This window comes from Haemaphysalis longicornis, unplaced genomic scaffold (genome assembly GCF_048455015.1).
Source record: "Haemaphysalis longicornis isolate Haplotype H1 unplaced genomic scaffold, Haemaphysalis longicornis Haplotype H1 scaffold_16, whole genome shotgun sequence".
In the NCBI taxonomy this organism is placed as follows: Eukaryota; Metazoa; Arthropoda; class Arachnida; order Ixodida; family Ixodidae; genus Haemaphysalis; species Haemaphysalis longicornis.
Genome location: NW_027526266.1, coordinates 22,305,364 through 22,322,268, shown reverse-complemented (window position 1 = coordinate 22,322,268; position 16,905 = coordinate 22,305,364). Strand labels below are relative to the sequence as shown.

Genomic DNA, 16,905 nt, shown 5'->3' with positions numbered 1-16,905 from the left:
GAGGGAAGATAGCAAAAAGATGAGTACGGCGCCACAGCCCCCCTGGCAAATCGCTGCTCCGCCCTTGACAGCTTTCTTGTTTAGAGAAACTGCGGTGACTTGTTTGTTTTCTCCTCTATCAGATGAACTACAGGCACAACCATGAACGAAATCTATTTGCTTGGATGTGAAGCGCAACGCCTTAGGTACTACGCCTCAATGGCAGCGCAATTTTTCGACAAAGGGTCAGTGGCTCTATTTCGTACTCGGCCAAGTGCTTGAGCTTTTTTCAAAGTTCTCCCACTTCTGCGCTGCATTTACATGTGTTATACACAATTGGTAAAAATAAAAGGAACTTTTTTTGCATAACCCTTTTGCAGTTTGAATATTTATAGTCTTATAAATTAGGATTTCGCCATTGTTTTTTAGTGGGTTTGACCTTATTTATGTGTGCTTTAGCGCTCGACAAGACCATGCAGGGTGGTCTCAAAAGCAGGCATCGCTATGGGCTTGAATACAGTAGTCAAGTTTTATGTCATGTCAAGCTCGGCCGGAAGATAAAAAAGACGCCGAAAAAACTTGACCCCGCACTTAGGTATTTGTTAAAAAAAGCTAGAAGGTTACTCGAACTAAACTAAAGCGATATCAGCTAACATATTCGTGGTGTTCATGTAAAACCTGAACTAGAGAAACAATTCTTGAGAAAAACTTGCCATTATATTCCCGTGGTTATGCCAGAAAGTTTCCTTGTTTCAGCTGAAATAAAGATGACAGAAATTTCAAAATTTACAAGCTAATTGTGCTAATAGCTTCCGCGACTTTGTGTCGGTGCGGTGGGTGAAAAAAATAAATTTATGTATGGTTGCGCAACCGTGGAAGACTTTCCAGATGTATTCTATCTTTGCAAGTGATAACACCTTTATTCGTAGCTTTCCCATTCCTTGCTTCTTTCTTCAATCATTGAGCCTAAAACCTGGGCGAAGCATGGGAGCTGACCGCTGATTCTGTTGTAGTACGACACCAGCTTGGCAAACTTCGTCTTGTCCACTGCCGAGAGCTGGAAAAGAAACCCGCAGTGTTATTTTAGGTTATGCAATGAGCGCAGGGAAGATATTAGGAGCTTTGTTATGGGGAACATAGCAGGAAGGTTTTTATATTACTTGTTTGCTGTAATGTACTGAAGCAAATATTGGCCCACTTTATCGCTATGTACACCGACGTTTTGAAAAAAAAATATTCTGATAGATACTGTTACTCGCCACGCCCGACATAGACCATTCCAGAACCCGTTGTTCGAAGGATTCAGTAGCATCTTTTTCAGAATTCGCAGCGATTCAAGCATTTGTAACAAAAATTGTGCGCAATTGACGCAACAAGCTTCTTTTTAAACGAACCTTCATATAGATATCGAACGAACATTTCGGTGTTTCCACGTATAGAGAGAACTCCTGTGGCGCAAGCCCGTGCGGACGCGCGAAATACCAGGTTATAGAGGAGTTGACATTACGGGGAGGTAGATTGTCTTGGTTTATAGTTAACGAAGCTACGCTGTCGCATCTTCAGACAATACAAAGTGGGAGTGGCGCATCGGCAGGAGCGAAGAAAGTGCCTCGCTGGATCGAGCGCGCGAGTGCAGTGAGCTGCGGTGTGAAGAAAGAAAAGCTTCTTATTGCAACGAACTGCATACCGTTTTGAGACTGGCGCCTGCGTGCGGGTGCCAGCACCTCCAAAAAGAGCGGAACTTCTGCGCCACAATACGCAGAGGTGGTAGACGAAAAAGAGAAAGCAAAAGGCAGATTCTCGGTTGCCATGTTAAGGCTTCTGATGCCATGCAAGTAATAAAAATACTGTTGCCTTTTCTTGCTTTCCGTTATCATTTCAGGTTCTTTAACAACACAGCTGAAACGACAAGGACGCTCATGGGTTGCGGTGTGGACGGAGCAGCTTCAACGTGGCGAAGGCAAACACCGGCTGTACGCTACTTTGAAATGGGTAGGCCGCGCCTCATGCACGAGCAGCACGTCACAGCTTCGCTGGTTCACCTTCTGCACAAGGTGAACGGAGTTTTTCAACAGCAGAGCTGTTTAGGCCGACACGAGTAAGTCCTTCGGAGACAGCAAACTGTGAAGCTTCAAGAACACACGGTGGTTAGCAAGGTCCCCGTACTCCCAACCTGCACCTTTGCGCCGCGAAACCGGCACCCGAACTACTCCGTGATCCCCAATGTCCGAGGAGTGCGGGTAGTAGCTCTGGGGAACAATGAAGATGTGGAGCGAATTGGAAAGAAAAAAAACGCTTGCCTTGGTTGGAATCTAACCTGGGTGCTTCGCGCTATAAAGCCGGCGTCTATCCGATTGAGCAATGATCGCATTCCGAGAGCTCAGCATTTCCTTTGAATTCGTAGCACGGGCCTTTGCTTCGGACTTGGCAGCGGGTTCTAGCGCGGGCCAACCTAGTCCCTTTGAGAGAAACGTGAAAGCCTGCGCAAGAAACGATCCCAACCTGCCAGTCAGGGGGAACTTTTAGTGACAAGGTTAGAAATAAATGTGAAGTGATGACATATACAGGGGAAACTTGGTGCCTTACTAAACAACTTGAAGGCAAACTCAGGGCGGCTCAACGGACCATGGAACGAATAGTGATAGACGGCCTTCCTGGATCAGAGAAAAAACTAGGGTAGGAGCTATCATAGTTTAAAGAGAGACCGAGAAATTGACTTAGGCACGAGGGGAAATTTCGCGGAATTACAATCTATGGGCTACAAGGATGACGGAGTTGGCACCGAGAGACGGTTCTAAAAAGAGGTACGTGAATAATTCGCTGGAGCTACGAAACAATGCAAATTGGAGGCAAATATTGGACTCGAGTGGAGCGGGACAAGAGCGGTTGGAGGTCGATGGGAGAGGCTTTCGTTCTGCAGTGGACCTAATGGGCTGCTGCTGCTGTGATTGATGATGCAACAGCCGGGATTCCAGTGACGGGATAGGGGCCGCCGGGTCTTTTATTTCTCCCGCCTTGCACCACTCGTGCAAGCTCCGCCATTTTTTACATGAAGAATTCGCTTCTTTAAACACGTGAACTGCTCGCATGACGAATCTGCGGCTGTGCCTCGTCACTTGCTTTTCGGGCATTGTTATGGTTTCTTGTTTATTTGCCTTTGGGTTACTGACCTAAAAGTGACGCCACTCCAGGTTTTTCACAGATTCCCTGGTTCATTGGAAACGTTTTAATTGTTAGTCACCACTCGTGTTTGTAATTTTTTTTCTTCGTCCTTTTGTACGCATTGTTTCTTGTCGAAATATGCAGAACCAACCGTCCAAATTTTACGCCAGGCTTTCGATTTCATAGCACGTAAAGAGACGCAACCTGTCCCGAGAAATATTGGTTCTATGTATTAGTGTTCTCCGTGAGGAAGTACCTTTGAATAAATGTCGGTCAGCCCAAATGCTTTTTGCTGATGGCAAATAGATACAAGCGCAGCTTTTTTTCTGTGAACCAAGTGCCAAAAGTTCTGCTTACCATCTATGATCAAAACGTAATGCCTTTGGTGAAAGTATTCATCACTGAAACCTATTAGTGGAATTCACGAATATCCGGCGGCCAATCAAGCCGGGACACGTGATTGCATCGCAACATGCATCCCACCGCCGTCTGACGCTACACTGTTGAGACATCACTGTGCGCCTGCGCGTCCTGCCACTCTCACTACCCTGTCTTTTAATTCTCTTGAAGAAGCAAAGCTGGTCACATACACCTTTTGGCCCTAGGGTCACTTCCTTTGCTCAATATCTTCCAACAACGGGCCTACTTCCCAGTCCTTTGCTGGCCGTTAGCTGTGCTTTCATTTTCACTTTAAGGGCTGCGGTAGGATACCCACTTACATTTTTGTTCTTTTCTTGTTGAACCCACTACCACGCCCAGTTTGGCTAGTTTTCCACTTTCAGACTTGTTTTATTACGTGTGATTTTTTATTCGACCTTTCGTGATATTCTATTCGAATACACTATTTCTCGCCTCAGTTCCACTTCTGTGTTGGTGGGCTAAATGTGAGGGAACAGAGAAGTGCATGTTTTAGGCAAAAAGTGCAAAGGTGCGCGGGAATATAAATGCAACATAATCGTCCCCGAGATAACAAAGATACACTATCTGTCGGATCAGATGACCGTGGGCAATGCACAATTTATACCGCCGTCCGCAATCGATGCGTGCTCGAGCGAGGCGTGTTGAGCAAAGAAAGGGGCCCATCGCGCCAAACGCTGAATGTGGTCAGGCTTGTCGCTTGAAGTGAAGGGAAAACAGGGAAGCAAGCTCAGTACGACTCGTACTCGTACATTGGTGTGCCAACACCAGAAGTGGAACGTCAGGTGGAGCAGGGATGCATGTTGGCACGCGCTCACGTGCCCCTCGTTATTTTGCCGCTAGGTGTACATGCCTATCCCTTGGTTTAAGGGACGGGTGGTCTTATGATACCACAAATCTTAAAGTCTAAAGAGAGAATAGGTTTTGCCGAAGATAACGTTTTATAGAAGATATTATTTAGCATGTCTGCAAGGGACGAGTGCGCTGTTCGTTTGTAACAAGAGGTCGAGCGTTTCGAACAGTGAGTTTTTTATGGGATACTTTACCCAAGCAAACGCTGCCCCTTTCACGAGTTTGCACAGCTGATGCTTTGTTTCTCGCCTACACTGTGAATATATGGCGCAAGTGAAGTCCTGAGGTACTCATTGCGTAAAACACAGCGTTTTATGCGTCCTAAGTAAGCTTCTTGGCATACCAAAAAATACTACTTTTAGTCAGCATGTGTATGTTCAGCAAGATATCTGTTAAAGAGCTTAAAACCATGAATTTCTCACCACTTGTTCGCATTAGATATTCTCACAAACTTTTTGTGTTTTTTACTGCTATGGTACCAGTAAAAGGTGACAGTTTTTTGAGGGTGATAGCCATAATAAATTAGCACTCACCGGAACAAAACACATCATAATGGATACAAGCCGAATGTCTGCGACGGTTAAGGCGTTTCCGACCGCAAACATCTTGTCAATGACAATATCTTGGAGGGGCTTCAATACCCTGTCTTCAAATGCGGACAATTCGTCTCCGACAAGCTTCTTCCTTCGGACAATGGCTGAGCGCTAAATAAAAGCAAAAAAGACGTTGTTGCGAAAAATTGAACATTCGCGTCATTGTGACGTACATATTATTCCCAACATTAAAGTGTAAACATTTCTAAACGTAAATAAACGTTTGTTGTAGATATCTTTTCTGTTGGTTTATTGTTATTGACTGTTCAATATTTTTCATACAGATATTCCTGTGACTTTTTAGGTAGAGTGACAGCACTTGATATTAAAAACAGCAAGAACGCCTCATTACGAACGCGAAATACCTACTGCTGCCGCATGGCGAGCTGGGTTAGTTGGTAAAACGTAACTTCGAGAATTTGCTGCAGAATTTTCACAAATTATCATTATGCAATGTATCACAGGCCTTTTTTGCACCTCAGCAGAAGTCTTGATCAGAATGTTTGATTTTGTCGCGTATAGCAAGAACTTCCCGCTGGCTTTTGCAGGGTTTCTGTAGGGCACGTATGGGACATTTAGCAGACACAATTTTACGTAATGTAGCTGGTAATGTCGAAGGGCTGGTAAGTTTCGTTGGTTATATGTAGAACAGCGTCTTGTTGAACGCGGGAATTAGCCACAATAAGTGTGCGTGTGCGATTGGTGTAACCGTTAGGTGCCCCTCGTCGCAGTACTCAACGCTACAACATGAACTGGATCCACCGCAGTTATCGAAGTTGAAGGTGCACTGACATTTTCAGCACTGAACTACTGCAAGCAGAAAATTTCGTCGTAGGACCACTCATGAAGAAACTGGATGACTTGTTTGCTGCAAGCACATGACGATCACGCAGTGCCTGTGTATGCTTGCGATACGTATAGTGTCCTCAATAAAGGACGAATGAAGAAACCACCAAGTTTATTGGCAGTGTTGCAGGATCCGGATTCAACCATACGCTTATTGGTGTTCCCTCCGTAAGTTTTATGAGACCCATTTCCAAAAAATGTCAACATTTTTTCAGCACTTGTTTACATGCTCTGTATCGTTCCTTCTCAGCGTTATTTTATATCAATAGATTGTTTGAAATCATTGCGTTGATAGTTTAGGCACGGTAGGGTATATATTATAACACAAACATACCAGTTTTTTTAACTGTGCAGAAATGTCGTAATGTTAAGCTCTGACTGTAAAAAATGGGGCACAATTTACTAGACAGCGAACGTCTTGCAAATGTCTGATTATGAGCTCATGGGGTGTTCAGGTAACGACGGGTTTATAACACTCACAATGTAAGATGAGGCCACCGGTTGAATGAAGCTTGACACCAAGTACAAGATTTGGTCCACCTGCGCTCGTTTGTGAACTTCCTTTGGGTAAATGGGTGATTCAGGGGCATATTTATTAAGCAGGTAGTAACAGATGGCAGAACTGAAAGAAGGCAAGATTACATGAATCAAACAACTATGAAGGCGACCGGCAGTAATTAAATTCTGTAGGTTTGATAGGAAGTACATGAATGTAGCAACATAAGTAACACAAGAGAAAAAAACCTCCGTCGCATGCCCCCGCGCGAGGGACACGAGTAAATGCAGAGCATTGGGGGTGGTCACGTGGCGTAGGTTGTGGTAGTTGGCGGTGGTAGTTGTAGTTGTTGTTGTCGTAGGGGTTGCGTAGTTGGGTTGCGAGACGAGAGAGAGAGAGAGACGAGAGACGTAAGTACGTAACGTGTTATTTATTGCCATCGTTTGCACCCCACCCTCTCTGCGGGGCAATCGGTTGGATCTTTATTATTATTCTTTTCTTTTCTTTCTTATTATCCCTCTCGGGAGGGCAGTGCGCCATCGTCGAAGTTCATAAGCCATGGAAGCAACACCTTCAACCAGTACCGCGACGCGAGCCAACGTCAGCGTTGCAGTACCAATTCAAGACATCGTGCCATCCTCTTCATCGACGGCGGCAGAAGACAAGGCGGCGAGACGGCGCGCTGCCGACGCCGAACTTCGTGCACGAGAAGCCGCTGCCAAACTTCAACGTCGGGCCGCGGATCCTTCGCTCGGGCAACGAGTATATTCGTTGCGCGCGCAGTAGAGGGAGAGGAGGTAGCACCTGCTGCTGCAACGCCTCTTTCAGCGCCGGAGCACGCGCATGCGCGCCCGCACCTGTTGTTGAGAGCGAGGAGGAGCAGGGGAGGGGCGCACGTGCTGGCTGGCTGCGGACGCCGAGTTACGGACGCATAACATCGTGAGTTAAAGAAATGCTCTGCATTTAAAACGTGGAGTGTCGCTGTAACCTACAAATGGCACACACGATAGAATAGGAATGGCAAACAAACCAGCCATCGGCTCAAAATAGGCTGTGATTGACGCCAGATTTGTCAGGAAAGCTGCGTAGGCAGAGTAAGGAGTTTCAGTTCAACAGTTTGTTCATCTTTGGTCTCGGTGTGAACCACACAAGGCACATAAGGATCGCGAGTAGATCACACATTGAACACAAAGTGTATTCACGGCTCTATGCAACTGAACGTAGACTCGGTGATTTCGTTGTGTCTTTCGATTTAGAAGCGCGTTATTACTCTTATTAGTCATATTACTTACTTATTACTGACTTATATGACTCACGTATTACTTATTACCCATTCACTTACGCACGTAGTCACGACATATTACTCCGTTACTCGCGCAATTTGTGCATCTAAATTTAAATGTGTAAAATGAGCGAATAATGAAGTATATGGCTGCTTAACTCAGTTGACATATCTATATTGGGGGGGGGGGGGGGGCGTGTGTTTACCTCTAAAGATTTGCTTTACAGGTTTATAATTTTTATGGAGTTTGACATGGCTTTGAAAATGGTTGAGCATAAAATAAAGTCATTGACAAAAGACCTTCTGTAGAATCAGTACTTCCTCTTAGGACCTAGACGTCGATGTCGTCTTCAACTTCCTATATCACAGATGTTACTACGAGAATTCCAGCATGCGCGAAGTGGGCCTCTAGAAGCACTAAGTTAGTAACACGTATGTAAACAAGACGATGTCGGTGTTGATCGAAATGGGCTGAGCCTTGCAACAAATGCACATCCGCGACACCATACCATACCAAGGCACAACAGTCACGAGAACTCAATAGCGCGTGCTGCCGGAAAAACACCAGCCAAACACAATACACGGCTCTTCGCAAAATGCAGTTTACGCTATTCATCTCGCATAAATTTGTGGCCCCTCTAGCCGTCTGCATGGTCCCATTCATCCTGTTTTTATCAAAATCACAAAGCACAACCTGAAAGGGTGAACTTTTTGCATTGTCCGGGGACAAATAAGGCCACATGCTGCACATTTTACGGTAAGATGAATTTTCTGGCAGGTTCGTTTGTAGTAAATTCGGTCCATTTCCTTTTGGAGATGTCAAGAAATATGCTCTACACCTTTTATTTCATAACCTTTTTCACTAACACTTCCCCATTTTATCATAAATTGACGCTTGTTTTTCTTCTCGATTCTGTTACCTTTGCCACCTAAAGGCCGGCTGCTGTAAAAATTTCTACTTCTTCCAATTTCTCTTTCCCTATAGACTTCCAAATAAAAATGGAAGCTCTGAAATGGGACAGCTCAACTATCAGCATGCACAACGCAAGCGGTCATCCAAGAGCGGCGATTCGGAAGCCGAAATTGGGAAGAGCGCGGCTATTACGGCCAGGCTCAAGGGTCGTTGCAGCCCATTACTCAGCGGCCTACCCGCCACCAGCTTAGCAGGAAGACTGCGCGGAGGTTGCGCGCAGTATAACATGTATAACACGTGTATAACACAAGTATAACATATTAGCAGAAATTAGGAAGAAAAAAGTACGTTTAGGTCCCCTAAAAGAGAACCACGACGAAGCCCGGCTTTCTTGTTAGGTTCATGTGATCTGACTCAGACCGAAGTCCGAAACACGTTCTTGTTTGACATACCGGCATACCAACTTTGTGCGCATGATCGATGCGAGATGACACGTAGGACGGTGAACCCAGAATCCCGGGACGCTCGCCGCCGAGTCTGTACACAAAGCAGCCGCGTCGGCGGGTTGCCTCGAAAGCGCGTCATCCCTATTTCATATTTGCCGCGCTTTCGAGGCGCTTTTTCAAAGAAAGTGCTACGAGTTGTGCCGCAACTCCGCCAGATGGCGCCACGGGTACCGCGACCGAAAGAAGACGCAATGAAACATCCCCCTAGCGAGGGGCACGATCAAATGCAGAGCATTTCCGGGGGCGCACGACGTTAAGTAGGTTGCGTTACGTTAATGTTGTTGCACTTGTGGCAACTGCTGACGAGAAAGCGCTCGTCAGCAGTAATTTGAATGAGTCAACGATATAAGGCGCGTTCGTAGCATCCCATTCTGTGTCCGCTTTGTGGCGCAGTGGGTAGAGCACCATGTACATTGCGTTCCGCCCGCAGGGTCGAGGGATCGAAACCGGGCGCCGGATAGTATTTTTTTTTATATAGTAGGGAGGGGTGCGGTGCGGACTACGGACGTCAACGCGGGTGACATCGTGAGTTACTGAAATGCTCTGCATTTAAAAATGGGCGTGGGCAGGACATGTAATGTGAAGGCAAGATAACCGTAGGTCATTAAGGGTAACAGAATGGATCCCTAGAGAAGGCAAGCGTGGCAGGGGTCAGCACAAATGTAGATGGGCAGATGAGATCAATAAGGTTGCGGGGATAAATTGGTCGCGGCAAGCGGACCGGGGTAAGTTGAGATTAACGGGACGGGCGTTTTCGCTGCAGTGGGCGTAGATATGATGATTATGATGATAATGATGATCATAATGATAATAATAAGAATAAGAATAATAACACGTTCAAAGGAAGTTTAACCCATGCGAAATTTTGGTGGAGTTGGTCTGTTCCTCACCTGGAACAGCCCGCAGTAGCATTTTTCCCCATTCAATATCTAGGGCTGTCTTAGTTGTTTTTCTGTTGCTTTTCGTCATTTGCTTCACAAGCATACAGCCTGGTGCTTGGCTTTTGCTCGAAAACGTATAAAATTATACATAACCGGTGGGGGGTTCGGTCAAATTTCTCAGTTATTTCCGACCGGAGATATAACGCGTGTTAAATGTAGGAACCTATGTTCATACCCCTATCTATTCGCAAATCATTCTCAATAATTTTACCATGCCTTCTTGGTTTTAAAGTACCAGCATTCAAAAAATTGATGCCAGAAGCAGTATTGGTCTTTTACACGTCAATGACGTAGCAGAATGCCATGACCATGCTCGCGGTGTTGCTGCTAGGGTTGCAATTGTCTGATAAGGTTACCGCATTAAAAAATGGTGCGGCTATGCGCAGCTAACCCTGGGTATGCAATGCGAGCGACTGAATAAGCCTGGTTAAGTCCTGGCAACACATGGTTAACGTTTCATTTAACTGTAATTAATAAAGAATTCTTGCAAAGCCTGCCTTTGTCTACGCTAGTGATCCCACTTCCGACGTTTCCCGAGCCGGACTGCTCGATCTTCCTGCCTCCGACGCTTACTTAGCGCGCTTAGCATTCCGGAGCATCTTTAGTGAAGAAGCTCGCCGGGAGCAATCCGCGCGGTTGATAGACGCCACTTGCCGATAACGGCTCAAAGCCTCCCGATTCCGCACAACGCTCAAAGAAATGTCCTGGCTTCTCTGTCATCTATGACCAAGCTCGCATGCATGCGGCAAACCGCGTGGTCAAGGGGCGACTAGGGTCGCCCCTTGACCACGCGGCACTAAATGAACTTTCACAGAGCGGGTCACGTGATGCGTTTATAAGGATACGGCGCACCAGTGGCCAAATGAAGGTTGTGATGTGATAGGGTGTAAAAATCAAAAGACTATGAACAACCCACTAGAGGTGTGCTGCGCAACAAAGACAATGATGGTTGAATAGTATCGTGATTACGAAGAGGAAAGCGGAGGAGGAGAAAGAAGACGTTGCGAATCGGAGGGCAGCGCAGCGCACTCGCTGTTAGTGATGAAGTCGTAAGGTTCTGCGGCCTGTCGACTGGATGGCCAGAACCACGGTGTCCTGCGTCTGTCGACCGGACAGTCAGGCACCACGTCCGCACCCTCCACCAGAGGCCGAAAAAGCATCGTGCCATAGCTCTCTGCATCCGCTGCTTCACCTGTCAACACAAATGTCTCCACTTCGCCTCTGCAACCGCAGCGAGACTTGTTGAATCGTAAGACTGCACCCATTCCACTTTGTTTATCGGTTACGAATAGGACTGTTCCGTTGTCCGCATCATTTCCGACACCTGAACATTTCAACTGTACTCTGTATCAGTTTGTGTTGCGCCTCCCGGCATCTTCATTGTCAGTCATAAATTTTCTTCCTCGCATAGGTACGAAACCCCGTGCTGCAGTCTCTTATCTGTACCTCCGAGTACCTCGTCTCGAGTCTCCGAAACCTCATAACATCACAAAGTGGCGTCCGCGACAGGACTCTCCCATAACACCTTGGAGAGTCAGGCTCAGACAAGTGGAAAGGATCTACAGGGTTCAGATTGTTAACATGGGGCTCGAGGAACTGGAAAAGCTTATTGCTGATGTAGTCCGGCTGGGACTCAAAGGGCCGGAACTTCGCATGTGGGTCGAGAGTGAGCGTTCGAGATTGAAAGCACAGCGTGAAGAGGAAAAGGAAAGGCTAAAAGCACAGCGCGAAGCTGAAAGGCAGGCGTTGAAGGATGCTCACAAAAAACACCTTGCAGAGCTGAACCGCGAGTTAGCAATTCTCGAAAACTTGTATAAGGAAAAAATGGCAGAAGCCTCTTTTGTTGGCAACACGATGGCTGGCCAAAACAAGTTGGTAGATGTTCACGAAGCAGGCAGTAAGGTGCATCTTCCCAGGCCAGAAAGTGTCGAAAGTTTTGCTCAAAGGACCTTTGGGAGAGGTCTCCAAGAGGATGGCGAAATACTGCCTAATGGGAGTACTTTTAGCACATGGAGACTCATTTTCAAGTTAGAAAGCAAAATAGTGCCTAAAGAGGTCGAAGCTAGGTGTCCAGAAAGGACATCTGTGAATGTTGATGATCCTGAATCATCAACATAGCTGTGAAAGTAGCTGCAGCCGGCACAGCGATCACCCAAACAGATACGCCGTTTTTCTCAGACGCCAAAGGACCTGAAGCTTCCAGAACTGAGTGTTTTGACATTCAATACAGCCAGCCCCAGAGGGAGCCCAAACGTTCTCCAGAGGTGAGGAAAATGCGGGAAGGCAAGCACAAGCCCAAAAAAGAGGAGAGGCCTTCCTTCACCACGCGTTCCATCAACCCCGAGAGCCGTGAAGTACAGCAGAGCCTAAAACGCACCAGGAGGAAGTTGCGCATACCTTTCTTCTTGAAGCGGAGGGTACTCAAGCGCAAAGCTGGCATGCTGAATCGACGTGAGACGCGCTCCGTCGGTGTAACAGAACGAACGGCTCCAAGACAGCCGAGATCTAAACGACGCCAAATAAGAACTTTCAGGAGTTTCGGCCGCCAACCACTTTTATCTCAGAAGAAACCGGATGCGGAAGGGCCGACAAACAGTCCGGGTGAACAGAGAATTTATTATGGCCACAAATCTGTCCCAGGAGCACATGGTAGCCCAAAGACAGACAAGTCAGGGATGAGGGCACGACATGTGAAACTTCCTGGTCAGCTCCTTTGGAAGTACAGGAGAAAGGAAGATGTGCTGAACCAATCGGCTTCCAAAGGCACGACCCCTTTCCTGACTTCGGACTTGTATGCTCTTCTCTGATGCTTCCCTTCAGGATGAACCTGTGAACTTTAGTGCGAGTTTCAGTAGTTAGAAATGACTGTGACGAGACTCCGAGACACTACTTAGAGTGTGATCTTGTTCTTTTGATTTTTATTTTTGAAAGTGTGTGTGGCTCTGCCCCAGCAACTTTCTTTGAGGGGGGAGTAGTGTGATGTGATAGGGTGTAAAAATCAAAAGACTATGAACAACCCACTAGAGGTGTGCTGCGCAACAAAGACAATGATGGTTGAATAGTATCGTGATGACGAAGAGGAAAGCGGAGGTAGAGAAAGAGACGTTGAGAATCGGAGGGCAGCGCAGCGCACTCGCTGTTAGTGATGAAGTCGTAAGGTTCTGCGGCCTGTCGACCGGACGGCCAGAACCACGGTGTCCTGCGTCTGTCGACCGGACAGTCAGGCACCACGTCCGCACCCTCCACAAGAGGCCGAAAAAGCATCGTGCCATAGCTCTCTGCATCCGCTGCTTCACCTGTCAACACAGATGTCTCCACTTCGCCTCTGCAACCGCAGCGAGACTTGTTGAATCGTAAGACTGCACCCATTCCACTTTGTTTATCGGTTACGAATTGGACTGTTCCGTTGTCCGCATCATTTCCGCCACCTGAACATTTCAACTGTACTCTGTATCCGTTTGTGTTGCGCTTCCCGGCATCTTTATTGTCAGTCATAAATGTTCTTCCTCGCATAGTTACGAAACCCCGTGCTGCAGTATCTGATCTGTACCTCCGAGTACCTCGTCTCGAGTCTCCGAAACCTCATAACATCACAAAGGTCAAATTCCATCCGATGGCGAAATGGCCCGACGAGATCACTAACGCTTTGCAAAAAACATTTTCGCGGGCACTTAGTTTCTCTGTCTATCGTCTATACTTTCAGTTTTAAAAATGGAAGGTTTAGATGTTCCACATAAGGAGTACCCATCTTCCAGAAAGCGAGTTTTACTTGTGCTTAATTCCCCACCTTCGTAAACGGAACTAAGCATCTTCAGAACCGTAAGGCGAGTAAATATCAACAACTTCTGCCGGAATTTGTTATGTTTTATATTTTATATGCTTTCTATTTTTGTCTTTCGAATCATCGGTAGGTAACCGCGTATGGTCAGGTGAAACAGCGGGTTCGATGCTGTAATAATTAGCGGGTTCTTTCCTTTTCACTCGTCGCAAAGGCGATGGCGCAAAGTAATATGCCGTGCAAAGTCTGCATTTTACGAAGGGTTTGGTAGAATAAACATTTTTTGATGGTTTGGTTGTCAGGGAAAGTCCTGTATTGCGAATACTAAATGGTAAACTCGCCACGGAACGTTTCCAAAACACTTCTATTGACAAATTACACTAAGGAGTGTCTTGAATTGCGGTATTAAAACATGGCATCATCATATTTTGCCCACTCAAGTCATTCATTGTGACATGCTTAGGAGTAGTCGCTTATTGAACAGGAATAGCTATATACTTGCGCAAACAGCTTATCCTACAGTCTGCACCTGCTACGACCGGCTGCAGGCCGCCCTAGAGAATTCAGGCTAAAATGGACGTTACCTTCATCACGGCAAAATTGCCATATTGCTCTCCATTTAAGGTCATAAACAGGGCAGTAAGGTGGAATACACAAGTGATTTCTTCCCCGGGAAATGTCCTTTTTGTACTCATCTTATTTCAAGCTTTCTTTTGTGCCCAACTTCAAACATACTTAGTCTTACTTTCTTTAGTATTTATTTGATAATAGAGACTCCTAGGTGCAACTAGGTCGATATCTATGGATCAAATTGTTTACTGCAGTTCCTTTCGCGAATATAAAAATAGTATGGGCATAACGTTTTCTCGAAACCATTTCGGACTCCTTTTTTCTATCAATACTTTTATAACTGTGATTTAGCTCTAGCTAGGCCAAAAAAAGGCGTGTGAGTTTCTCATCGGCTTACCTTTCATAAAGTATAAAGCCACTGTCATCAATTGTCGGGACCATGTGCAGTGGACTCATCTAAAATGAGATCATAAGAAAATAGTATCACAGAACTAATACGTGTTAAATGAATTCCTATTACCTACCGGTCGGCCTGTTCCTTCGCAGTAAAATGAAATGTAGCATCTTCAGTGTCCTTTTCGGTGAGATCACCGTCTTTTAAATACAGGGTCGACCATAGATGAAGAGTACAGGAAGAACGGTAAGCCCTTGCTGTTATTTGTTTGAATAACTGCGATAATCATTATGTCCTGCGACAGATCTAAATTTATAACGGCACTTAAGGGGTCAGTAAATAAAAAGTTCGTATTGCGCGTAGATAGCAGGGCAGTGCTTTGAATTTGTTTCGACAAATTTCTCATGGTTCTATCGCAAAAGAAACCGAATTGAGAAAAGCACGATTGTTTCCTTTTCTCAAAAACATTGCATGTTTTTCATGAAGCTACTGGCCATCATTTGTTTTGTAATCAGGAAGGCATGTGGAGACAATTTCACCCGATTGGATTTACATTTCCTTCCAAGAGACTTTAATGGACACATCCTGTAATTATCAGCTTCTGCTAATTTCTAGTTACGTCTAAAATGAAAGCAAATCATTCCCCTCATGCAGCATCTCGGAATTTCACATCAAGACATCCACATACGCGTTTGGAAATGCCACTGGGGCTGAGCAAAAGTTTCTGAATATCTTCATGCCTATTAATGGAGCCCTCTAGAAAACTAATTTTGTTTGAAATTACGTAACACTACGTCGACCTTACTAGGTACTCGCCCCCCTGTTCTTCCCGCGGTCAGATGGGGTGATTTCAATTTTGAATTCCCGCTAAAAGAGGTCTATTTACTACCCAGCTTGAAATTGGAGGTTTTGAGCCCGTCGCCCTCATAAATTCTTTTCAGTTTATTCAAGTGGCGAGTGCTGGGGCTGATAATGACCCCACTGTTTTAATACGTCGTCATATGAAGAACGGGAGATATTCCCTTAGCAAAACTCCTTCCTAAATTCAAAGCCAGAAAAATTTTTACTCATTAAACACTATTGTTTTTAAACCTTGCAGGATGCCGTTTTTTCTTGTTTTTTTTTAAGATGCTTTGGTCACTTTTACTTTCGTGCTTTTCCAGGCTGCCTCGTGTTTCTAAAATAAATTATTCATTTTCTGAACCCTACAAACACCACATCTAATGCAGCAAATTTGGCGCGTTTCGCGCGCTTTTGTAGTTATGGCCGCCGCTTCCCTCAGACACGGACGTTTGAAAAAGCGGCGAAGTATTTTTTGTTTGAGCTATGAGCGGTGTCACATTAACCCTTTAGTTTTCTTGTAAAGTTAGCCGTTTATTGAACTATTTGTGCAACACATCACCCTTATTCGTTGCTAATGTTTAGCATCGATATCCGATTCAGACTGCTAAAAAGGCGTGACTTTGCTTTCTACAGGGGATAAAAAAATAACCGCGCAAGTAACTCATTCAAAGCATCAAAGCAACACTGGTAATTTAGCGTTTACTCAAATAAACAATTCTCTGGACTTCATTCACCCCTTCCAGCAGGTTGCGCACCCTGGAAAGAATCATTCGCAATTCAATGCCGCAGCAATGATGCTCACTTACCTTTGTATAGCTCGCGGACATGTGATCTTGTTTGTCGTAATCTAGGGCCTTGACGTTCAGTTCAACACCTATATGCTCAGCTAGCAGTTGAATGAATAGGCATGGCTCCCTTGTTGGGATGACGTAAATATCAATGCCCATCCTCTTGGTGAGTTCCTCCCGATATCTAGATAAAAACTTGATACCGCTCTGAGCGCGTGTGGCTGGTAGGCTATCGTAGGTGAGCAGGAGGCTTTTGTAGTGAAGCTGAGTTGAAACGGATGATCCGCATCTAGCACGAGGGAATAGAACAGAATAGTAAAAATGAAGCGCTATCGGAAAACCTGTTTCCGTTGCGAGCTTTGCGCGGCCTGCACCTGTTGTCTCCGCCTGCGCCCCGGCTCCGTTGCCGCTTGGCCGGAATGGCAACGGAATGAGAATAACTTGGCCTATTTTGTGCGCTAGTTTTCCCATTTACCATGGTACAGCAGCATTTAGGTGTCGAGCCGGTTACCCATCGGCTGGATTAATGTAAGGCTGCTGGGGCA

General features: G+C 45.8%; 1 protein-coding gene across 1 annotated transcript; it reads right to left on the bottom strand.

The window, feature by feature from the left end:
• Positions 1-898: 898 nt before the first annotated feature.
• On the bottom strand, positions 899-16,641 carry LOC144166144 (glutathione S-transferase 1-like). The gene is made up of 5 exons (XM_077695748.1): positions 16,379-16,641; positions 14,733-14,791; positions 6,330-6,471; positions 4,944-5,114; positions 899-1,036 (listed from the first exon to the last, which is right to left on the bottom strand). Exons 1-5 carry the CDS (start codon positions 16,517-16,519, stop codon positions 899-901), a joined length of 651 nt encoding a protein of 216 aa, XP_077551874.1. The 5' UTR covers positions 16,520-16,641.
• Positions 16,642-16,905: the final 264 nt, after the last annotated feature.